Raw genomic sequence first — 24,218 nt, forward strand, 5'->3', positions numbered from 1 at the left:
CCTACTGGGGGAGTCTCCCGATTGGTTCCCTCCCTTCCTCCTCGCCCCCATAATCTGGTCCACACAATGCACAATGCCAGCCCCCAAAAGCGCAGGTCTGAGCAAAAGCCTTCAGTGGTTCGCTAGTGCCTGCAAAGGCCCACCCCCTCATTCGCTTCTCTATCGAATGTGTGAATTTTTTTCAAAAGCTCTTAGTTAAAAAAAAAAAAAAGCCTTCCTTGACTTCGAGTTTCAAAGCATTCATCTTCAAAACCCCAACACTGGCATTTAACGGGAAACTTCTAACTTTCTCCAGCGTCTCCGCTAAGGATCGCACTTCCTTCTGCCTGCCGGTACCTCGGCTGACATCGGAGCAGGGTGGAAGGGGTGGCCCAGAGTCGCGGATAAACAGAAACAGAAACGGGTTTCTACCAACCAATACGTCCTGGCTGGTTCCAGACCCGGAGAGGTTTGGATAGGTGTTGGGAGGCTCCCACTGACCCAGCCTGGCGCCCCCGGGTCGGCGATCAAAGGGGATGGGCAGGGCTGCAGGGCAGGGTCAGGACGCAGGAGGAAGCAGAGGGAGCTGGGTGCGGGACGCTGACCCTTCCGGCGGGAACCGGGCCTGGGGGCAGCGCTTCCCGGGGCTGCGGCCGCCGAGCCGGTCCATCCCGCGCTCCCCTGTCCCGGCGCTAGCCGCGTAAACAGGCTATTCCCAGGCGGCACGGATTCCCCGCGGGAGGCCCGGCGCTCCCGCCCGAGTGACCCCCACCCACCACGCCGGGAGCTAGCAGCGCCCGCCTCGGAGAAGCGCGCGGCTCGCGGGGAAGGGGCGGGGAGGGCGGCGCGACGGGCGTCGGGGGAGGGGCGGGCGAGGGCAGGTCAGGGCAGCCCCGGCCCCGCCCTTCGTCCCGCCCCCGCCGGAGGCGGTTGGACCCGGTGACTGGCAGGCGTCCGGGCCGGTCACGGCGCGCCTCGCGGTTCCGAGCGCCCAGCTAGGCGGGGCGCGCTGAGGGGCTCCGGAGGGGGCGGGGGCGGGCGGGGAAGCCTCTGGGTGGGGCGGGGCCTCGGGAGAGTAGCAGCGCCCCCAGCCAATGGGGGGCGGAAGCTGTCCAGTTAGCGCCGGATCCCAGCGGGTAGGGCGGGGCGGGCGGCGCTGAGGGGATCCCGGGGCGGCCGAGGGCCCCTGACTCGGCTCCGCGCGGCGACATGGACCGGATGGCCAGCTCCATGAAGCAGGTGCCCAACCCCCTGCCCAAGGTGCTGAGCCGGCGCGGGGTGGGCGCGGGAATCGAGGCGGCCGAGCGGGAGAGCTTCGAGCGGACTCAGGTGAGGACCGGGGGACCCCGGGGCATGCGTGGCTGGGGCATCCCGAGCGACGCAGAGTCCGGGAGGGGCTTTGAAGGGAGTAGAGGTCTTCAGGTCCAGGGGAGGACGGAGCAAGGGGGCCGCGAGAGGGAGCATCGGGCGCGCAGGTCGAGGCGATCCTGGGGAGGTCGGGGACCCGGGGGCATCCCAGCTGGCCTGGGGAGAAGGGCAGGGCGGCTCCGAGGAGCTGGCACGATCCGTGCGGCGGAGCAGGGCAGGGGTCACAGGGGCGGTGGGAGCGGAAGGAACGGAAGAGGGGCCGAATGGAAGGGGTGCCCATAGGCAGGGGAAGCGCATTGGGGGGGGCCACTCGGAGACGCAAGTGTGGCGGCGGACAGCGGAGCGCTGGACTGGGATGTGAAGCGCGGACCCCTTTCCTCCCCTCTCGATCCCTTCTGGGTTGCACTGACATTTCCTCCACCCCTAGCACCCCCTTCCTTGTGCCTCTTGCTTGGCTCACACCACCCCCAGCTGTCGGCCTCCGAGGGCCGGGCTGAAGGGGTCTGGGCGGCGAGAAGGAATGTAGGAAATGCGACGTGTGGCCGAGCTTGGAAAATGGGGGCTGGAGGAGGGGGCCGGCCAGGGTCAGGCCTTTGGCCCGACAGCCCGCTGCTGGTCAGGAGGGGCTGCCCAGTGGTGCCCAGAGCCCTGATTTGGGGTTTTGGTTTCATCCCCCAAGATGTGCCTGACAGCTAATAGGCAGACTGCCCTATTTGTCCAGCCTGACCAGGGCTGGGGGCCAAAATTCCCCAGTGGCATCAACAAAAAGCCACAATCCATTTTTACCTCAGAGTTTGAATGCCTGGTGTATTGATTTGACTGAATAAAGCTGACATGTTTCTGGTGTTCATCAGCTCGTTTGTATGCAAAATCCATTTCAAAGGGCACAGCACTTCTTTTAATCCCAGTGCCAAAGTTGTATGGGCAGATTTGTTCTTCGCTCTTGCGCTCAGGGTGGAACCTTTGAAGATCCAGCTGGGCCTCCACTGCCAGAGGCTGGTTCCCCTGCTGTGTTCTGCTTCCCCCCCGCCCCGCCCCTCCCCTGTTCCCCAAACCACAGTACAATGTGAAGGAATGGCTTTGGGGTTTTAGGTAGAAAAGATTGTGAGGACCTTACAGAATATTCTGTGTATGGAATCTTGCAAAGAATAAAGCTTTTCACCCTGGCAAGTTCATCCTCTTCTCTTTCCAGATGCCTCTGGCCCATTGCAGGTGTGTCTGGGTGATGGAAAGTAGGGAGTGTCCCCTCCCTGGGTCATGCTACCCCAGGGAGGGATGGGAGCGATAGGAAAGACAGCAGTTCACTTCTGCCTCCCAGGGACCAGCTGGGTTTGAGACTTCTTTTCTCTGGCTTTGTGGACTGGACCCCTGAAAAGAAAGCAGCTTTCCATCTGCTTGTCCACTGTGGATGTTAACTGCCTCAACTCACTGCCTGGTCCTGAGGCTTCTTGCTCCAGGAGGGAGTGTGAATAGCCTTCTTTTTTTTTTTAATGGAAAAGGATAACAAATAGATGTTATTTCATAAGCCAGTCCGTCTGGAGTCTCAAATAAGTAAAAACTGGAGCACTAGAGGAATACGCATAGAAACTTTGACCCATTAAAGCAATGGCAATTAGGTTTGTGTCCCCTTGCTATCCAGGGACAGCCCAACAAGGAGACCCTGGGGCACTGTTTGCTGGTGTAGGTGTATTTTACATGTGGAACACTTGGGATTGGCTGCATCTGACTGAGTGGCTTGTTGCGGGGTGGGGTGGGAGTGAGGAGGAGGCAGGCTGGAGCCGGAAAAGAGAGTTTTTCTATTATTCAAACTGTAAGGGGGGGTAGGAGAGTGAAGAAAAGAGAACAATCCTAAAACTTGGCATTGGTCAATCTGCAAAAGCTCATTTTGTTTGAGGACTTCAAATGTATCCAGTGTATTATGAGATATAAAAATGAGTTAGAAAAAAATTTTAATGAGTTGAGAGACCATGAGAATCAGCCAAGGTGTAGTGATAATTGTAGCTAATTATCACGTTTGGCACTCTTCTAAGTACTTTATTGTATTACCTTCTTTAATCTCTGCAAGGACCCATGAGGTGGGTATCAGCCCCATTTTCCATGAGGACTTTGAAGCACAGAGAGGTTAAGTCACCTGCCTAAGGTCACACAGCTGGAAGTGGACCCAACCTTTAACCACTGCCTTGTGTTGTCTTTGAATACTGGGCAGAGCCCTGGCATTGGAGCTGGAAGAGGTTTGAGTTTTATAGCCAGGCACTCGGATATGCTGTGTGACCTCGGGCAAACCTTTCTAAGGCTTCCTTATTGTAAAATAAAGATGATGCTTGCCTCGAAGTTTTAGTATGGGGATTAAATGAAATCATAGGCGTGAAGGTATTTTTGTAGACTTTGGAGGACAATTTCAGTGATTCTTGCTATAATCTGGGGAGACCTAAGGAAACACAAGATGAGTAATGGTGCAGGCTGTGATGAACTCTTCAGTAGGGGGACAGAAATGTTCCTAGGTAATGTGATAATGACCAGGACCACATGTGGAAGGTCCTGGCCGTGGGTGTGGGGAGGGTTTGGGAGCCCTCGCCAGGACCTAACCACCAATGGGCATGAGATGGCACTTGCAAGGTGGAGAGGAGGGGAGGGGTGATTCCAGAAAGGGGGACGCGCAAAGGAGACATCTGGAGGTGAGTGCAGATGAGGCTCAGTGGCCCAGGTGGAGGCAGGAACAGAAATTGGCTGCTCCCACCTCTCAGCCCCCAGCACCTGCTACCTTTTACCAGTCAACCGGTCCCCTGTATTGCCCTCAATAAACTAGGAGCTTCATGGGGGCAAGATTGCTCTTGCTCTCTCACCCGTGTCCTCAGATTCCTGAGGCTTGTGTTAGTGGTGATCCTGCTGTAGATGGGGGTAGATGATGACTAGTTACTTCCGGCCGGAAGCCCTCGCCTGGGTGGGTAACTCAGCTCCTGGGTTTCTGTAATTACTTGATGCTTTTTCCGAATTGCCCCAAGTTCCCTCCTGGTCCAGCTTTGTCTCCTGCGTTCAGTTAGGATTCCTGCCCCATGCCCATCAGAGGACTCTGTTTTCTCAGCCTTCCTTCTGGTCAGGCCAGTGTCCCTGCTTGAGGGGGGACCCTGGACCCACCTGCTGCAGCCCCCATCTCCAATCTGACCCTTGCTGTGTCCCTCACCCAGCCCATCACAAGCAATCTTCAGGCTCCAGGGGAATGAAAAGTGGTTCTTGCCCTCAAAAAAGCTGCTGTAAGAAAGTTACCTTGCTGGGAGCACTTTGTAGTTTTTACAGCGTGTTTTAACTATTATTGGGGCTACACTGTGGTGTTGGGTATCACTACCCCCATTTTATGGATGAGAGCTTTGTAACTTGCCTGGGGCCACCCGTTGATGCTTGAAAAGCAGGATTCAGATCCAGGACTCCAGGTTCCAGGCCCCTTCCACCACACTGTCCTCATGTTGGCCAGGAGGGCAATTCTGGAATGAACCAGGAGGGCTGACGCTTGTAGACACACCAAATACCCTATCTATATTTATTTAGCCGGAAAATGGTTTTCTCTTTGGTTTATTTTTTTGTTACCATCCATTTAGTGAGCACATGGCGTGGAGGGGGCACAGAGATGAGTAAGATAAAGAGACCAGCCTGGAGGAGCTCATGAGTCAGCAGGGAGGTGGACCAGCCACTGCGGGGCTCTTCTACACAGAGGACAGAGGACTTACAGTGCTGACATCTCGGGAGCTGTTAGCAGTGCAGGACCTATTGAATGAGAGCTTTCATTTCAGCCAAAGCCCTGGGTAGTCCTGTGCATGTTGAAATTTGCTCTCTGGCTGGTGATTGCTAAGATCAGAGGAGAGGATGGGGCTCTGGAAATACAGAGCCTTTAGTCCCAATCTCTTTGGGTGGAGCCCGCCACAGAGAACAGGATCCTAACCAGCCCTGAGTTGGGAAGAGCCAGGAAACTTGGATTCTAGAGAAAAAGAGACAGCAACAAGTATTTATGGAGGGCCTGGTGGGCACTAGAAACATGCTGGGTGATTTATAGCCATTATCCTATTTAATAGCCGAGGTTCAGAGAGGCCAAGTGACTTGCCCAAGGTCACTCAGTGAGTAACTAGAGAAGCCAGGGCTCCGAAAATCTGATGACCAAGCCCACATCCTCTTCTCTGTGCTGAAGTCAGGGGGTGTTTCTACCATTTCGCTCATGATCGTCAGCTCAGCATTTGATTCACCTGCTGAAAAAATTGTGGGGTTGGACCTGAGGATCAGTGTTTCTCAACCCTGGCTGCTCAGGAATGGCTTCTAACACGAAAGGCGCTGTCCTCCCACCTGACCCCTGCTGGCTCCCTTAGTTCGTATTGAAAAGGTAGAAAGGATGCTAAGAGCTTTCTTTGAGCTTGTGGTTTTGTAGCCTCTGGCTTCCTCCCATTGATAATGGTGGGAACAGTTGACATTCCCTGTGTTTACTCTGTGCACGTGGTAAAGGCCTTTAATGAGCCAGACCTCTCCGTTCTTGGAACGAATTTACAAATTACAGTCCCTGTTTTACAGATGAGGAAATAAAGACTTAGACGTGTTAATAGCCAGCTCGAGGTTCTGAAGGAAGCGTCCGAGCCGGGACCCAAACTCAAGAACACCGGCCCCAGAGCTTGGCTCTGTGTTCTTGCCATTCCTGCGTCACCACCCGGCCCCCTCAGCTTTCCTCCTCCTTCCTCTAGCTAACAGTTGGGTCCCCAAGGTGCTAACCTCACCCCACTTCTCTTTTACCTTCTGTCCACTTCCTCTGTGCTCCCCGCATCTGACAGTTTCTGTTCTTGTGTCCGTGACGCCACCTCCCCACGTCTATCTCCCGACTTCCTGGCCTGTGTGACCACTTCCCGTGGGTCATTTGCCCCCCCCCCCCAAAAACCCACACATGCCCCAGACTCTACTTCGGGCCTTCCCTGCCTCTGAGCGCCAGCGTCTGGTCTCCGTCGGTCCCCATCATCTCCTCGGCATCCGGTCAGAATCCTCCCTTTCCTCTGTCCTCGCAGCCACATTGTGCTCTGTGATGTTTCACTTGTCCGTTGCTCCTTTGCTCTGTGCCGTGCCTGCGCTTAACTGTGTCGGTTGAAATCCCATCCTCCCTGCCTCCCAAATAGCCGGGGGCCACATGGCCTGTCTCTAAAGCCTAACGCTGCTTCTGGAACTCCCTCTTTTCAAGAACCTTTTGCTGGCTCCCGAGAGACCCTGCATGACGTGGCACCCAAGGGTCCCTGGTCCATCTTTTCCAGACCTTAACTTACATTGCCTCCCTCCGCTAGACAGCACCTGCAGGCTGTTTCCAGCCCTATCAGGTATTCCAGCAAGCAGGGGCCTGTAGCCACTGTATGTCTGTCCCATTCATCCAGGTCGTACTGTGGCTTCTCTCCCAGACTGAAAGCTCTTGGGGCAGGGTCTGGCTCTCGGTGCCCAGTGAGCCCTCGCAGAAGGCAGGCACCGGGCCTGTTTGCCAAATGCGTGAATGTGAGACAGCCGGTGGATCTCCGGGGAGCCTGGGAGCTGCAGGCAGGCCTCTGCTTGCAGCGTCCTTTACTTTCCCTTTGCATATTTTGGAGATTCTCCCTCTGTCTCCTGTGATTTCACCAATGACTAATTCTTGCTGAGTGCTTGCCCTGGGTGCCGGGCCTGTGTGCCCAGGGTCCCCATTTAGAGGGAGCCTGCAGAGTCTCTACAGATAGAATCGGGGCTAGTGGTCGATGATTTTGAATTTCCGTGAAGTTCAGAACACTTTATTAACATTCCCGACACCTGCTTGGGGACTTCGCAGGGCTTCTCCTGCTTCTTTCTGCTTCAGGTGGGCCTTTGTGAGCTAGAAGGTATTACCAGGAGGGGGGAGAAAGTGGCCTGGCATCCCAGGCCCCTAGATATGACCTACGGCTGTGGCCCTGGGGGCTGCTGCTGGAGTTTGCTGCAGGGCAGGGCGTAGGGGATGCTGGGATGAGTGCAGAGTAACATGAGAGCGCTCCCTGGGGAGTGAGCAAATCTGGCTCGCTACTGGATTTCTCATTTCAAAATGGGGAGGCTGGACAAGATTTCCAGCTCTCAAACCCTCGAGCTCATAAAATTCCTGTAAGCGGGGTTTCACGCTGTGGAATAAGGACACGTGTTTCATCTCAACTGCTCTCTTAAAACACTTCCACGTGCCCCCCCCTCATATGTAGACCTGGGTTCATGGGAATGGCTGGTGCCATAACTTCGGGTGGGGTGAGGAGCGTCCACGTGGCCCAGGAGAGCAGAATCCCAGCCCCACTTGGGCGCTGAAAGGGTTCCTTGGCTGACATGTCTGCAAGGCACCAAGGAGAACTGTTTTACACTCCTGGTCCACTGGTCCACTTAGTGCACACCTCGGGACAAAGCGTGGAGCAGCCCCGGGCGGGGTGCAGTGGGCCAGCGGCCAGTGCTCCTGCATCCAGAGGGTTGATGGCCTGGAGAGATGCCCACCTAGGAAAGGCAGCTTGTCAGCCCCACCTCCTGGCAGGGTGGGGGCTGCTTCCTGTTTTCCTGCCTGGGCAGGCAGGGAGGAGCCCTGTTCCTGGCTTGTGGGCAGGACAGTCCCACATTGTGCGGGGAGAGGGACAGGGGTTGAAGGTGTCCTCTGGCTCAGACAGTGGAAGGGAGGATGGGGGTTTTCTCAGATCTGAAAGGTTATGACCGCTGCCTCTATTTGCGCTGTGAGGCCTCTCAGGAAGCTGGGCTGGGCCATTCAGGAAGCCAGTGTGGCCGATTGCTTCTGATTTTAACAGATTTGCAGTTTATGAAGCACATTTGCACATAACCTCTTTTCAGCCACAGAACAACCGTGCGATAATAGCGGTCTGTTCTCAAGGATGGACACTGAGGCTCAGAGAGCGTAGGCGACTTGCCCAAGAGCACTCAGGAAGTGGCCGGGCAGAGCCTTGAACCTGGTTCCTATCTGCCTGGTTCCTATCTCAAATTGTATACTTTCCTTTTCATATCTCTCTTTAAAGCTGAAGCCTGGTCTGGGGCTGGTAACTTAGAAAAATTACAGAAGTTTTCTTTCTAAGTCTTTTCCAGTTGATTTATTTGGACTTTTGAAATTCCTCCTGGAAGTTTTTTGCAACACATAACTACCAAAGGGCCTATATCCAGAATATGTTAAAAAAACATAAACATATGCAAAGTGAAACTTCATTAGTAATCAAGAAAATGCAAATTAAAATTATAATGAGATACTACTCAATGCCCGTCAGCATGGCTGAAATAAAGATGAAAAAAAGTGCTCCTGGGTGGCTCAGCTGGTTAAACATCCGGCTCTTGGTTTCAGCTCAGGTCACGATCTCAGGGTCCTGCTCTGTGCTCAGTGAGGAAGTCTGCTTGTCCCTCTCCCTCTGCTCCTCCCTCCACTTGCACATTCTCTCTCTCTCTCTGTCTCTAAAATAAATAAATAAAATCTTAAAGAAAAAAAAAATTAAATGAAAAAAGAAGAAAAACCAACTGTGCCAAGCATCGGCAAGGATTTTAAGCGACGGAAATGCCCATGCATTGCTGATGGGGCTTTTCACTGGTGCAGCCGCATCAGACGACAGTCCTCAAATTAAAGATGTACAGACTCAGTAGGCCAGCAGTTCCCCTGTTAGCTCTATACCCAACAGCAATGCACAAAAGGTAGTTGGAGGGATATTCATCATCATCTTTTGTAATAACTCCAAACTGGAGGCAATCCAGAAGTCCCTCAGCAGTGGGTGGATAACTGCATTGTGACGTGGTCCCTCATCAGGATACTGCACAACAAGGAGAGTAAATAAACCGTAGTCACATTCGACAGCACGGATGAACCTTCCACACATATCGGTGGGCGAAAAAGAAGGCAGACACCAAAGGACACCTTCTGTGTGCTTCCATTTATTTATTTACTTAAGACTTTATTGATCTATTTGAGAGAGAGCACAAGGGTGGGGGGAGCAGCAGAGGGAGAGGGAGAAGCAGGCTCCCAGCTGAGCAGGGAGCCTGACGTGGGATTTGATCCCAGGACCCTGGGATCATGACCTGAGCCGAACGCTTAACTGACTGAGCCGCCCAGGTGCCCCTGTTTGCTGCTGTTTATATCAGGTTCACAAAACAGGCAAAGTGAAACGGGTATTAAGTGTGCTGCTTGAATGGCAAATCTGTAAAGAAGAAATAAGGGACGAGGGGCACCTGGGTGACTCAGTTGGTTGGGTGTCCGACTCTTGGTTTTGGTTCAGGTCATGATTTTGGGGTCGTGAGATCAAGCCCTGCGTTGGGCTTTATGCTGGGTGTGGAGTCCACTTGGGATTCTTTCTCCCTCTCCCTCTGCCTACCACACCCCCTTCATGCTCTCTCTCTGGAAAGGAAAGGAAAGGAAAGGAAAGAAGAGAGAAGAAAAGAAAAGAAAAGAAAAGAAAAGAAAAGAAAAAAGAAGGGGATGCTTACCATAAAAGGCCATATATAAATATTGTCCTCGGATGCAGGGAGGTTAATTGGGAGGGTGTGCAAGGAGAGCTTCTGAGGTCCCGCTGTCAGTCTGTTTATTGGCCCGGGTAGTAGTTTATGATAATTTATTAAGCTGTACATTTTTGGTTTGTGTGGTTTTCTCTATTTATATTATATTTCAAAATACAAAAGGTTAAAAAAAAAAACAACTCCTCCCAGGGAGTAATAGTGTCTTGAGGAGGCTACGAACTTGCCACTTACATATCCACCCAGCTTCTGAGGTCTTTCCCAAATACAGCCGCCCTGGTGAAAACCCTTCTGATACTGCCCTTGAGAACTGGGAAGCCTTTGATTTATGAATCATGCCGGTCCAAGCAGCCTATTCTGAGCGCTGCCGTAACCCGTACTTGTGAAGTTGGGACTTCTCGTTAGCCCACGCTAAACGTGTTGCCCTCGGCTTCCTTCGGTTTGTGTCCTGTGTCTGCCTCCCTCGGCGGCAGACGGGCCCTCAGATGCTCGCTCATCTTTTAGCAAGTTGTCCCCAGCGTCTAGCGGAGGGAATTACACCAGCTCAGGCTCAGGAGGTCTGGGAAACAGAAAATAAATTAGGTGGTGAAAAGTTCTCAAAGGAGAAAACGAGAGGAGAGTGTGTTCTAGGCTCAAAAGAAGCACGTTTGAATAAAATCGCAGATCAGCGTGGTAGGCTTCCAGAACACATGACCCCGAGCTTGGCTGGTGTTGCAAAGATCTAGATCAAGCCTCGCTCGATGAGCTACTGTGGGAACATAGGAGCTTGGGGAATGTCACCTGGGAACATGGCAGAAACGGTGACCTTCTCACAGTGGTTCTGTGAGGTCCCTGGGGCTGGCCTACAATGCAGGTTTTTAGCTTAGACAGTTGTTGTGTGTGTGTGTGTGTGTGTGTGTGTGTGAGAGAGAGAGAGAGAGAGTATGTCTTACTGCCCGTCATGTGACCCCGCTCCCATATTGGGCTGGAAGCAAATCCTTCTCTGGTTTTTCTTGGATATGTCTTAACCAATGCTATATTCTTGCCTCCTCTTTTCCATAATCCTTCAGCAAGAGATTGACAGGCATGGGCTGTGTGGTTTCTTCTCTGAGCAAGATCCAGGGAACCTTCCCTTCAAGTAACAGGTCAGCCCAGGGCTCTACCTCTCTGGGCTTGGCACACGGTAGGCATTCCAAAACTGTATGTCGAGTACCTTATTCATCTTTACAGCCTCAGGCTCCTGACTCTGCATCTGGCGCCAAGTGACTCTCGATAAGGGTTTGTAGAATGAAGGAATGATGAGTGTCAGCTATATTTGGGCCCAGCTATATTTGCTGAACTGTGAATCCTTATAAGTACACCCCGAGTCTGGGTTCATGTGAGCCTGACTGGAGCCAGCAGGAGACGGGCCCCCCGAAGAGACCAGGTCTCTGACGTAACTGTGGGTGGTTCCCGGGGACTTCCTATCGAATGTCAGCTCCCTGACTCATGCTTGGAAGTGACTTGAGATCTCCTGCTTCCCTTGAGATGCTTATTCCAGGAAGGGACCTCCCTGTACAGTCTAAGGCCATTACTGCTGATAAAAAACAAAAACAAACCCCCCAAACCCCTCAAAACCTAACACACCTAATCCTGAACCCTGTCTCCTGCCACAAACTCGCTCATTGTCCTTTGTTCTCAGTTTTCGACAATCCCAGTTTAGAAACCCTCCCCGGACCTTGAAGCTGAAATTCTCCCAGTCGTCTTTGGCATAACCTCTATCCTGCACCTGCAAGCAAGCACGGAATTCAGTTCTTCTGTCTCCTCGATTCCTTGATCGCTCTCCATATTGCTTCTACTTCTCCAGCCGTGGCTTCTGCCTTCCTTCAGGCCTTCGTCTTGAGCCTGAACTATTTACCGCATGGTGCAGCTGGCCTTCCTGCTATCCGGTCCGCCCCTCATGAGATCCACCCTCCCCTTGGCTGTCTGGTTTATTTTTATTTTTATTTTTATTTTTTTTTTTTTTTTTAAGATTTTATTTATCTATTTGACAGAGAGAGACAGCCAGCAAGAGAGGGAACACAGGCAGGGGGAGTGGGAGAGGAAGAAGCAGGCTCCCAGTGGATGAGCCTGATGTGGGGCTTGATCCCAGGACTCTGGGATCATGCCCTGAGCCGAAGGCAGACGCTTAACGACTGAGCCACCCAGGCACCCCTATTTTTATTTTTTAAAAAAGATTTTATTTATTCATTTGAGAGAGGGTTGGGGGAGACAAGCAGAGGGCTAGAGGGAGAGGGAGAAGCAGACTCCCCAGCTGAGCAGGAAGTCCGACTCGGGACTCGATCCCAGGACCGGGAGATCCTGACCGGAGCCAAAGGCTACACCCAGGCACCCAAGAGTTCTGTTTTAAAACGTGCGACTGCTGGGGTGCCTGGGTGGCACAGCGGTTGGGCGCCTGCCTTCGGCTCAGGGCATGATCTCGGCATTATGGGATCGAGCCCCACATCGGGCTCCTCCGCTGTGAGCCTGCTTCTTCCTCTCCCACTCCCCTGCTTGTGTTCCCTCTCTCGCTGGCTATCTCTGTCAAATAAATAAATAAAATCTTTAAAAAAAAATAAAATGTGTGACTGCTTGTATCACTCCAGGTGTTAAAAGCCTGTTTGTTATGCATTCCTCCACGCTGAAACTCAGGCCCCCCCCCCAAAGCTGACCTTTGCAGAGAGCTGACCTTTGTGGGCTGTCATGTCCCACAGTCTCCCTTGCAGCCCCACCCGCCCAGCTTCTCTCTCTGCCTCAGGCAGCCCACTGCTTCAGGCTTCTGTGTGTCTCCAGGGGCGCACCGTTCTTTTTAGCCTAGAGTGCCCTTCCCACTTTTCCCACTTGCTAAACTCTTCTTCATCCTTGAAGTCCTCCCCCCCCCCCCGCCCCCGCTCCGGGCAGATTTATTTGTTGGTATTTCTGTGTTGATGTGTTGATCTGGATGTCTGTTCCATGCTGGGCTGTGAGCTTCCCTACAGCTTAGCCTTCTTTGTGGGCCTCACCCCAAGCATGATGCTCAGGATCCCGTAGGCCCTCAGTAATAATAAAGGACCTGATCGTATTTGATTGTTGCTGTAACAGAAAATGTAATAGGCCTATTTCCTGCTCCGAGGCAGGTGCCCAACGCCAAGGGAAACGTACTTCATCTCCGTCACATTGGACTGAAGCGGAAGTTTTGGCTGCATTGGTAGAAAGATGTAGGTGGGCTTTAGGAGTGGAGAATTCAGTAGGAGGGACACTGTACAGAAAGAGGACTCCTCTTGCAGTCACGGTGCCCCCAGAGCCAGTGGACTGGGAGCCAGTATTCCTGATTTATGACCCCCAGGTGGGATGATGGGATGGGGTAGGCAAAATAATGCACACACAACCCCCCACCCCACGTGTCCACCTGCAAGTGTGTTTTGTTACGTGGTAAAAGGGTCTTCTCAGATGTAATTAAGGGCCTTAACATAGGGAGAGTAGCCTGGATTTTTCCCAGAGCTTCCAGTCAGGAATGCAGCCCTGCCAACACCTCGATGTTAGCCCAGTGAGACTGAGTTAGCCTTGGGACCACAGAACCATGAGCTGATAAATGGGCGTTGTTTTTACGCTGCTAAATTGGTGGTAATTTGTTACGGCAGTGATAAAAGCTAATAGGGGGTGAAAACAGGTAACTCACGCTCTGGGGCAGGAAACCTAGTGGAGCCCTTGCCTTGAGGCACAGACAGGCCACCCTTTTAAACCTGGAGCAACACTTTGCTACATCACCCGTGCTTATTGTGGCCATAGATAAAACACTGCATTTCCACACTTGGCACTTGGTCATAGAAATCCTATCCTGGAAAAACAATTCAGCAGTCTGTTCAAAACATTCTTTCCTGCTGGGCCATGGAGTTCTTTGGTGCAATTCCAAGCGTGAGGATCACAGATAGAATTTACTTAACCTTATGGTTTTTTTTTTTTTTTTTCTCAGTTAAGCCCTGTGCTGTCTATTAAAAAAGGCGGGTAGGAAATCCCTTTTTTCCCTCTAGGATCATGACGGTGTCTCTTCTCCAGAGAGCTGATTTGCAGTCAGGAAACTGAGGTGGGAATAAGTGAACAGCTGCCCTCGGGGTGTGTGCCTGCTGTGTGCTGGTCCTTCCTCAGGCTCCCCAGGGTGCTGTGCAGTGTGCCCCTATTCCTGGGCTTAGCTGCAGCGCAGCCAGGAGTGCCCAGAGCACTGAATTAAGAATTGGGGTGCCTGGACAACTCAGTCGGTTGAGCATCTGCCTTCAGTTCAGGTCACGATCCCAGAGTCTGCTCAGCGGGGAGTCTGCTTGTCCCTCTACCTCTGCCCCTCCCCCTACTCATTCTCTCTCTTTCTCTCAAATAAATAAAATCTTAAAAAAAAAAAAAAAAGAATCAGGAAGCCTTGCTTCTCCTGGCTGTGGTTCCCCCTGTTCTGCCATGGTCCCTACCCTCTGTAGGTCTTCAGTCACAGTCTGTGAAATGAGGGGGTTGGCTGGGATCACCCCAAAGGTTTAGAGAGTTGCAGTTACTAAAGCAGCAGCCCTGGGAGAGTTGACTGCCTTTTGACAACACCTGGCCCTCCTTGTTACTCCAGTTTCGCTGTCGCATTTCTCAGCTCCAGATGCTAAATTCTGTCTCGATTTCCCTCTCTGTGAGACCCTTCCTCCTGGATAACCCTGGCTGCACTTAATTTCTATGGTTAACTTTTTCTATCTTGGTCAGAGGGTCTTATGCCCCCCGCCCTCAAAGAACTGGCCTTCCACAGTCACTTACTCAGGAAAATTACCTAGTGAGAAATCTTTTGCAGTTGATCACTGCACCGTCTTCTGCCTTCTACTTAGGACCGCTAGGTACATCTGCACAGGCAGAGCACTGCAAAACTCTGCCAGTGTCTTCCGATCCCGGCCTTTCCAGGGTTAGTCCATTAGGCCTAGGTTGTAGCACATAACAAAAATAATTTTCCAGGGGTACTTGGGTGGTTCAGTCGGTTAAGTGTCCAACTCTCGATTTTGGCTCAGGTCATGATCTCAGGGTCATGGGATTAGCCCCCAGTCGGGCTTTGTGCTCAGCGGGGAGTCTGCTTGAGATCCTCTCTTTCCCTCTCCCTCTGCCCCTCCCCCTGTTTTCTCTCTCTGTCTCTAAAATAAATAAATAAATCTTGAAAAAAAATTAATTTTCCAGAAAAACTCTTTGTCACTAAATCAGAGGCCACACAGGGTGCCCAAAATGATGCCATTTTATCTCCCACCAGCCTGCTTCACGCATTGACCTTATCTCCCAGAGGTGTGGCCTCTGACCCAGTCCAGTTTCCTGGAGGAAGGTGAGAGAATTAGAAGAGAAAAATTAACTTGCCTATGGTCCATTCTGCAAGTCCTTGCCTGGCTTTGAGGCCGACAGCCTTGTGTCTGGGCCCCGGTTGTGCTCCAGGACTCTGTAGAGGTTAAGAACATGGGCTTTCGGTCTGGACAGGTCACCTGCCATCGGTTCCAGGCAGGCTGCTTTACAGAGACGCTGGCTTGTCTAGGTTGATCTGACAACGTTAAGTAGAGAGCCATTGAAAGAGTATCTACGGTAAAAGCAAAAAACAAAAAACCCCAAAACCCTACCGGACAGGCTGTTGAAAGGATTCAATGACATAATGCAAGGACAGCGCTTAGCACGTTGCCAACCTGTTAGTGAGCAAGCAGCTCGTATTAGGAATCGCTTACTAGTACTTAATAACATTTGAGTCTGGGGGTAGTGTACTAGTTGGCACAGGATAGCCCCATGGCCGTGGGATAAGTAAACGAACCGGTCTTGGCTTCCTGATTGATGATGCCCGAGTTGAGGATCATCTGTATGAGGAAGTCCCTGTGTTTTGGGGTGTGCTGTTTCTGAGGCTGGGTGCAGAATCACGGGAAGAGTCACCGGGAGATCTCAGGAGGCATTTGCCTGGACCGCGACCCAAACACTTTGGCCTGCCTTTGCACTGGGCCTGGGCTGGACTGCGTGCCTGGTTTCTTGGTTTCTGTGTTTCTGGTTCTAAGGCCCCAAGAAAGACACCATGGCACAGGGCTGGCTCAGATGACAGCGAAGATGACAGAGGACATACAGAAAGAATTGTCTAGTCCGGAAAGACAAAGGCCAAAGTGAAGACACAGATGGGAGGGCAGACACTGGGGTTTGGGTCATGGCTCTGCCCGTGACTAGTTGTATGATTTTATTTCCATGTGTGTGGACACAGTTACAAGGGTTGGACGGCGACCCAGGCTTGTCACCACCACCCAGGAGTGACCTGTCGCAGCTCTCTGCCCCTCCCCAGTCATTTCCTGCTTCCCAGAAGCAACCACTTTTTAAAAAAGATATTATTTATTTATTTTAGAGAGAGGGAGAGCGCATAAGCAGGGCGAAGAGCAGAGGGAGAGGGACAAGCAGACTCCATGCTGAGCACAGAGCCTGATGCGGGGCTCAAGCCCACAATCCGGAGATCATGACCTGAGCCGAAATCACGCGTCAGACACTTAACTGACTGAGCCACCCGGGTGCTCCCAGAAGCAACCACTTTTAATTCTTGAAACTGCTTCCATGATAGCCATTATTGTGAGCCTGCCATTGTGGAAAATTAAAGATGTAGATTTCATTTACCCGTGTGCTTCCTTCCGCCATCCCCAGGACACTGTCCCTCCTCTGTGCCCCAGGGTCTTAACTCTCTATTCACTTTCAACTTTATCATGACCCTGGAAATGCCAGGAGCTGCTGAGCCCTTAGTGTACTTAGTCTTTTCCTTTGCTGCCTAAAGTTTTGTCTTTCCTGGAGTAATGAATTGTCTTTGTTCGCTTGCTTGGGATTCTGTGTACTCAATCACTGATTTACCCACAGCTCTCCGTTAATGTGCAAATCTCCACTTACTCAGTACAGGAGGGGTTGCCTCAGTTTCCCTATCCCAGGCCAAGCGAGAAGGCGAATGAGCAGGAGATTGGAGGGAAGTCAGGGATCACAAAGGTGATGTTGACTGGTGATGATGCTTGCTGTCTGGAACTTTCTTCCCAAACGGGCGAACTGGAAAGTAATTATAGGCCCATGAAGGGATGCTTCCCTGTGCACAGTGGGGAGAGAGGCACATCTAACGCAAGACGCCGAGTCGGCTAAATCTGTTTATAGGGCCGTAAGGAGTTTGGATCAACTCATAGATGACTTAGCTCATAGGTGACTTTTTATGAAGGAAAGTCTCAGCAATTAAGGGTGTCCTATGTCATAGGGAAAACCGTGAACCTCACACACCCCTTTTCGGGGCCTCACTGGAGGCCGAACTTGGGGCCGACTGGATGGGACTGATCCGATGGCACTAATGATATTTTTATGGAAAGAGAAAAAGTTTCCTCTAGTGCCTTAGGAAGACGGTAACTATCGTAGTGATGGTGGTCACGGTGTGGACATCTCCTTCATGCCCTGCTCTGGGGATGGCTGAAAGCCCAGGGGTTTGGGAAATGCATTTATTTCCACTTACTCTTAGGGCCAGTTGAACATACCCAGAATGTCTCTTGTTATGGGAAATGGGACACAAAACCCATTTGGTAGGAGAGAGCCCTAAATGCCTGGGGTGGGCTCCCAGCCACAGAGTGAGGGCCAGGCCTGGGTCACGACCGGCTCCGAGCCTCTGAGACCCTCCCAGCCTCTGCTTCCTCATTTGCAAATGGCTTTCCGTAACAGTGCAGGCCCACAGCTCCTCATCTGCAGTTCTGAGATCCTGGAACTCTGGAAACCTAAAAGTTCGGAGTGCGGTGCCTGACCCGCCCCTGTCTGCGCCTGTTCGTAGTCTTGGTTATGTGAATGGAGGGTCATACGATAGGCTGCAAAGATATTGATCGGAGGGCGTTACCCAAACCCCGAAGTTCTAAATTCCCGGGCACACCTGACCCTAAGAGTTTGGGGTAAGGGATCGTGCCCCTGCCGTACCTACTCCATTGTGGTGTTGGAAGGGGTTGAATGGGATACCTTATGTATGAAAGATGAAGCATTGTGCCAGGCACATAGTAGGCGCTTGGTCAACGATAGCTGTTAGTACCCGTTGGTTTTAGAATCCCACTTGTAAGACGAGGTATAGATTAACCATCTAAGTCCAATTTCCTCTGATCAGTCAAGGTCATATGAATGAGTTTAAACCAGAAAGCATGGAAGTAGCAGCTTGGCATGTGGTCGAAAGACTGAGAGACAGAACTGGGTACAGATCCTGCCTTTGCTGCTTACCACCCCAGTGACCTTGGGCAAGTGCCTTAATTTATTTGCCTCGGGGTCCCCATCTGTATAATGGGAATAGTAATACCTGTCCCATGGGGTGCCTGGGTGGCTCAGTTGGTCGAGCATCCCACTCTTGATTTTGGCTCAGATCATGCTCTCAGGGTCCTGGGATCAAGCCCTGTGTGGAGCTCCATGCTCAGTGGGGGGTCTGCTTGAGATTCTCTCTCTCCCTCTTTGCCCCTCACCCCTGCACTCTGTCTTTCTCTAAAATGAATAAATAAATCTTTAGAAATAATAATAATACTTACCTCATGGGGTTGCCCTGAGTATCCAGAGAAACCCAAGAAGCCAGTATATGGGAATGAATGGCTCCTGACAGATACACTGAACGGAGCACATCACCTACGTGATTTTCTTGCCACAAGTGCGTAACCTTGGTCTAACCATGAGAAACATCAGACAAAACCAACGAGGGAGGTTCTGCCAAACACCCAACCAGTATTCTTCAAAAATGTCAAGGTCTTAAAAGACCAGGAAACACTAAGGAGCTGTCACTGACTGGAGGAGACTAAGGAAATGCGACCGTCCCAGGTGGGATTCCGAGTGGATCCTGGAACAGAAAGATGACAATAGTGGGAAAATGAGAGAAATCCAAATTAATTCCGTAGTATAGTTAATCGTGTTGCACTGAGGTGAATTTCTTCGCTTTGATGATTTTCCTACGCTTATGTAAGATGTTAGTTAATATAAGGGGAAGCTGAGCAAAGATGTCCGGGAACTCTGTCCTATTTTTGCAATTCTTCTGAAAGTCTAAAATTATCTCTAAAATGTTAAAAAAAAAAAAAAAAAGAATGGCATGCTGCTTGGCAAACCTTAGTCAGGGCTAAGTAAATGTGCATTCCCTTGCTCCCTTGGGTCATTCTGGGGACACTGGAGCCCCACACACAGAGGGACGGGACAGTGGTTTCTGAGGAGGGAAAGTGTGACGAATCCAGGCTGCATCAGGGGAGGGAGACGTTCTGGTGGCCGAGCTGTAGCAGAGCCGACTGTTCCGGGTCTTCGACAGAACTGGAGTGGGACCTCTGTACGCAGTCTGGCAGACACGCTCTGCCAGCCTCCACCTGGCGCTCTGGGCGCAAAAAAGAGTAGTTAAGCACTCTGCAGTCAGACAATAGTTTCAGCTCCAGTTTTGTTACTTATTATCTCATGGGGACCTTGGGAAAGTTACTCATCGGTGATATCACCTGAGATAATGTCCTGGCATCTGGGCTCAGTGAGTGAGTTCAAGGAGAGGGTCCGGAGCAGGAAGCCAGTGCTGGCGCTGCTTTCCTCTCCCACCGAAGCCTTCCAGATGGCACCAGCGGAAGTGCCCCCCGCCCTCCAGGTTCCCCGCAGGACTCACTTTGGGCCCTGCGAAGGGCCCTTTCTGGGGATGGCCTTTAAAGGTCCACGGTTGGTGTGTCTTCTTTGCCCCATGACCTGGAGCTCCTGTAGGCCACCCGGCTTTGCACATAGGAAAATGTACAACTGGGGTGAGTGGGTGAATGAACAAGTGAATGAGTGAGTGAGTGAATGAATGAGCGAATGAGTGAACAAATGAGTGAGTGAATAAATGAATGAGTGAATGAACAAGCGAGTAAGTGAGAGAGTGCATGAATGAATGAGTGCATGAGTGAATGAATGAGTGAGTGAATGGACACCCTTCCTGCCTCTCTGAAGGAGGGCTGTGTACCACACATGATTACTGGCTCGCACAGCTGCCCCATGTCAGGTTGTTCTCCAGAATGACTTTAGAAGTGTTCAGATTAAACACACCCTTTTATTATTTTTCTGCCCCTCTTGGGTGCCAGTCACCTATCCAGAAGAAGCAGTTCGCTCCTTTTCTTCCACTGTTTGAACATCTCAAGCCTTAAAGCTGTTCCTTAGTACTTCGGAATTCTCCAGGCCTCTCTCCTTGCTGCTGAGAACTTTTTGCCACAGGAAATCAGGCTCATTTTAAGGGCCAAACAGTCACTAAATATAGCCTCCCGGCACAGATATTTAAAGAGCTGTGTTGATGATGTTATGTCTGAACGGAGAAGAAGGGGAAGAAAATAATTTTTTTTTTCTGGAAAGAACGAAGTTACACCAGTGTTTCTGTGGGTCTGCGGGGAGCAGAGCAATGGTACGGTGTCAGCATCTTCATCTTCATTATGGGATCACCAGCTTGGGCCTCAGGATTTAGGGTTCTGGGACCAGGCAGTCATTTTTCATAATACCTTCTTATCTCTATTTAAAAATACCTTCTGTCCTGGAGAGTGGCCTTGGACAAATGTGCCCTCCCTGCCAAGCCCAGGAGAGCTGCCGTCCCCCAGTCCCAGGACCAGAAGGGGGTAGAGAGAGGGCCCACCCTGCATTGTCCTCTCCCAGACGCTGGCTGACGAGCAGCAGGTGACAAAGGCAGAAGAAGGAGTGGGGTGGGGCCCAGGGATCTTTGCCATCATGGCTTGGAGGGGGTCACTTTCATGGGGGTGGATGGCTTCCCACCGACTCCCTCTTCCGGCTTCCCACCTTGGGCTCGTTGCATGGTCAGGCTAATGTCAAGAGAGTATAAAACTTTGGGGATGCTGTTTTGGTTACTCAAATATTCCTTCTAGAATATAAATAGGGCTATTTTAGGACTTCTTCAGAACTTTCTTCGGGGCTGCATTTATTATTTCTTTGGGAGAGAAACGTCATAGCTCTTTCTGTAAGGAACTGCGGTGAACTATCTTAGTCTTTGTCTGAAGATGTCTCCATGTCACCATCTCTTTTCCCCCTCTGTCACAACCATGATTTTATTGGTACTTGTTTGCTGATCGGTATGCAAACATCGTGAGTCAATGCAGGTATTAAAAAGTCTACGCAATGTAACTGCAATGCTTTGCTTAAGAGTTACTTAACCAGGGGTGCCTGGGTGGCTCAGTCAGTGAAGGGTTTGACTCTTGGTTGTGGTCATGATCTCAGGGTTGTGGGATCGAGTCCCGTGTCGGGCACTGCACTCAGTGGGGAGTCTGCTCGAGATTCTCTCTCCATCTCCCTCTGCCCTTCCCCCTCCCCCTCCCAAACTAAATAAATAAAATCTTAAAAAAGAAAAGTTACTTAACCAGTGTTCCAGCTTATAAGTTGGAGACATTTTATCCACAAGTAGAGGACACCAGAGCTCCGAATCTTCAAATCTTTCTAGCTCTCAAGCCTTTTATGAGGAATGTCCTGATTATACAGGATGTAATACCTTACACATTATATCCACAGGCCCTTAACAGGTTTGGAGAAGTTCTGGACCTTCCTTCCCTAGCAGGGTCTTGCCACAGATAGTGTGCAATTCTGATAAGGAGATAAAAGAACACAGAGACAACGCTAGTAGGGAAAAAACCCCACAAATATGAAAGAAGGGTCATTTAAAATGACTGTCATTTGGGCTATGTGTATTTTAGAGAACTTTTTTTAATGCTCTTCACAGTCTATGGAATGTTAAGTTTACATCAAACAAAGCCTTTCTTAATCCAACATTCCACTAATTTCTGGTTTTGGTAAAGTTAACTAGCACATGATTTTATCTCTTAAAAAGTCATTTGCACTTATTTAAAGATGTATTAAAATGTGGGCTATGGTGGGATTGCCATGTTTCATTAAAAATATGTTTCCGGGGGCGCCTGGGTGGCTCAGTTGTTAAGCGTCTGCCTTCGGCTCAGGTCATGATCCCAGGGGCCTGGGATCGAGCCCCACATTGGGCTCCCTGCTCAGCGGGAAGCCTGCTTCTCCCTCTCCTACTCCCCCTGCTTGTGTTCCCTCTCTTGCTGTGTCTCTGTCAAATAAATAAAGTCTTTAAAAAAAATGTTTCCGGAATTACAGAAAACTTGCATTTCCAAAATGGTTGATGAGGCTGCTTAGAATTGTAGGAGAAAGAGTATGTAAGAACTACCGCTGAGACTGGTCTAAGACTACTTTGTCTCCCACTGCATTTGGGCCTGAAATAGCCTCAATTTTAGATTCTGGTTCTGCTGTCTTTTAGTCTCTGCTCCATGATCCTCCTCTGCCCATTTTTCTTCTGCTTCCTCTCCCCCTTTTGTTGAGACTTTTTTGCTCCAAAGATTTATTCTTTCCTATTGCCTTTTTGGCCCAAGATTGATTGATTTCTCCCTTCCCTTCCCTTCCCTTCCCTTCCCTTCCCTTCCCTTCCCTTCCCTTCCCTTCCCTTCCCTTCCCTTTCTTCATGTCCAGTGTGGAGCCAACATGGGCCTTGAACTCACAACCCTGAGATCAAGACCTGAGCTGAGATCACAAGTTAGAGTTAGACGCTTAACCGACTGAGCCACCCATATGCCCCTAGATTTCATTTTTTTCAAGGCCAAATTAGATTAGATGACTATTTGCTGATCTTCTTGGGGGGGTTTTCTTTAGTGCCGTTCAGCAGAATTGATTTTCCTTCCAGTCATCTTGGCTGCAAGCAGTAACCATGGACACAGTGGGGCAGGGGCAGTGCCAGGTGCCGGTGGTACCACGATGAGAACCTTCCAGAAGCCAGCAACCTGGACACTCCCCCTCCTGCTACCTGAGCTGCTGGGATATGAGCTGGAGGGAGACTAGCAGATGCAACAGGATTAGGATCCTGCTTCCTTCCCACCACACTGTTGGCCCTTTTCCCCCCCCTCTTTTTTAAAAATATTTCATTTATTTATTTGAGAGAGGAGCAGAGGGAGAGGGACAAGCAGACTCCATGCTGAGCACTGAACCTGACGTGGGGCTTGATCCCATGACCCTGAGATCGTGACCAGAGTCGGATGCTTAAGTGCTTAACCGACTAAGCCACCCAGGTGCCCCTGGCTTTTTTTCTTCAGCACTTTTAAGCTATTCTGTTGTCTTTAGGCACTTAATTCATCTAATTGTCAATCCCTCATGGATAATCTACCTTTCTCTCTGATAGTTTTTTTTTCTTTTCTTTTCATGTGGTGTACCATGTGCACCAGGTGATTTACTTTATTGTCTTTGGAATTTGTTTTAGCTTTCACTCTAATTTTGGAAAATTCTCAGCCATTATACCTCTGATTATTGCTTTGATTTCTTTATTCTCTCTTTTGCAACTCCTATTAAGTGTACTGTGGAACTTTTCATTTTGCCCTCCATTTTATTTTAATGACTCATATTTCTTGTGTATTTTTCTTTCTGTTTTCACTCTGAGTGCTTTCCTCAGATTCATCTTCCTATTCACGAATTCTCTCTTTAGTTGTGTCTAATCTGCTCTTTGATTTCTAGAATATCTATTTGGTTCTTTTTAAAACTCACTTGCTCTTGGGGCACCTGGGTGGCACAGCGGTTAAGCGTCTGCCTCGGCTCAGGGTGTGATCCCGGCGTTATGGGATCGAGCCCCACATCAGGCTCCTCTGCTATGAGCCTGCTTCTTCCTCTCCCACTCCCCCTGCTTGTGTTCCCTCTCTCGCTGGCTGTCTCTCTCTCTGTCAAATAAATAAATAAATAAATCTTAAAAAAAAAAACGTCACTTGCTCTTTATCTGTAATGTCTTATTTTTGCTATATGGCTTCTATTCCATCTTGTTGAATATTTTTTATTTTATTTATTTTTTTAAGATTTTATTTTGAAGCGATCTCCACAGACATCATGGGGTTTGAACTCACGCCCTCAAGATTAAGAGTCACACACTATACCAACTGAGCCAGCCAGATGACCCTTGAACATTTTAAAGTCCCTTTCAGGAGACTATTGTTTATAGTTCTGGGGTACTTCATTCTCTGTTGAATCTGCTTTTTGTATAGCATTTGATTTTCCCTGTATCTTTCGTCATTTTTGTCTGTGAGATCATCTTTGGTGGAGATTATATTCTGTGGGGTTCTGCATGTGCCTTGTATTATGGAGGTGTCCCTTGGGACAGTTATATGGTTGTCTCTGCTAGGCCCTACAGGGCTCATTGGCTCCAGGTCAAGTTTTATGTGATTTTCCAGGGCAGGGCTTTCACACTGCATAAGTAGTAGGGGAACTTGTCACACACGTGTAGTGCTGGCAGACACTCTGGCTTCTTTCTGGTCTCCCCACCAAGGGTCTGGAGCTTACAGCTTTGTCCAGGAATTCAGTTCCAGATCCCTGGTACACAAGTCAGTGGTCTCAACTTTGGTCCCTTATGGCATATATCTGGTTTGTTTATCCTGTAGCAT

General features: G+C 50.4%; 1 protein-coding gene across 1 annotated transcript in view; it reads left to right on the plus strand.

Moving 5' to 3' along the window:
* The first annotated feature begins 1,115 nt into the window (after positions 1-1,115).
* HIP1 (huntingtin interacting protein 1) overlaps positions 1,116-24,218 on the plus strand; it is a 143,844-nt gene continuing 120,741 nt past the window's right edge. Inside the window, exon 1 of the mRNA XM_045786219.2 lies at positions 1,116-1,308. Coding sequence (XP_045642175.2) covers positions 1,189-1,308 — 120 coding nt within the window. The 5' untranslated portion in view covers positions 1,116-1,188. The remainder of the gene's footprint in view (positions 1,309-24,218) is intronic.

Source organism: Ursus americanus, chromosome 2 (genome assembly GCF_024610735.1).
Source record: "Ursus americanus isolate L20-20 chromosome 2, mUrsAme1.1.p, whole genome shotgun sequence".
NCBI classification, from domain to species: Eukaryota; Metazoa; Chordata; class Mammalia; order Carnivora; family Ursidae; genus Ursus; species Ursus americanus.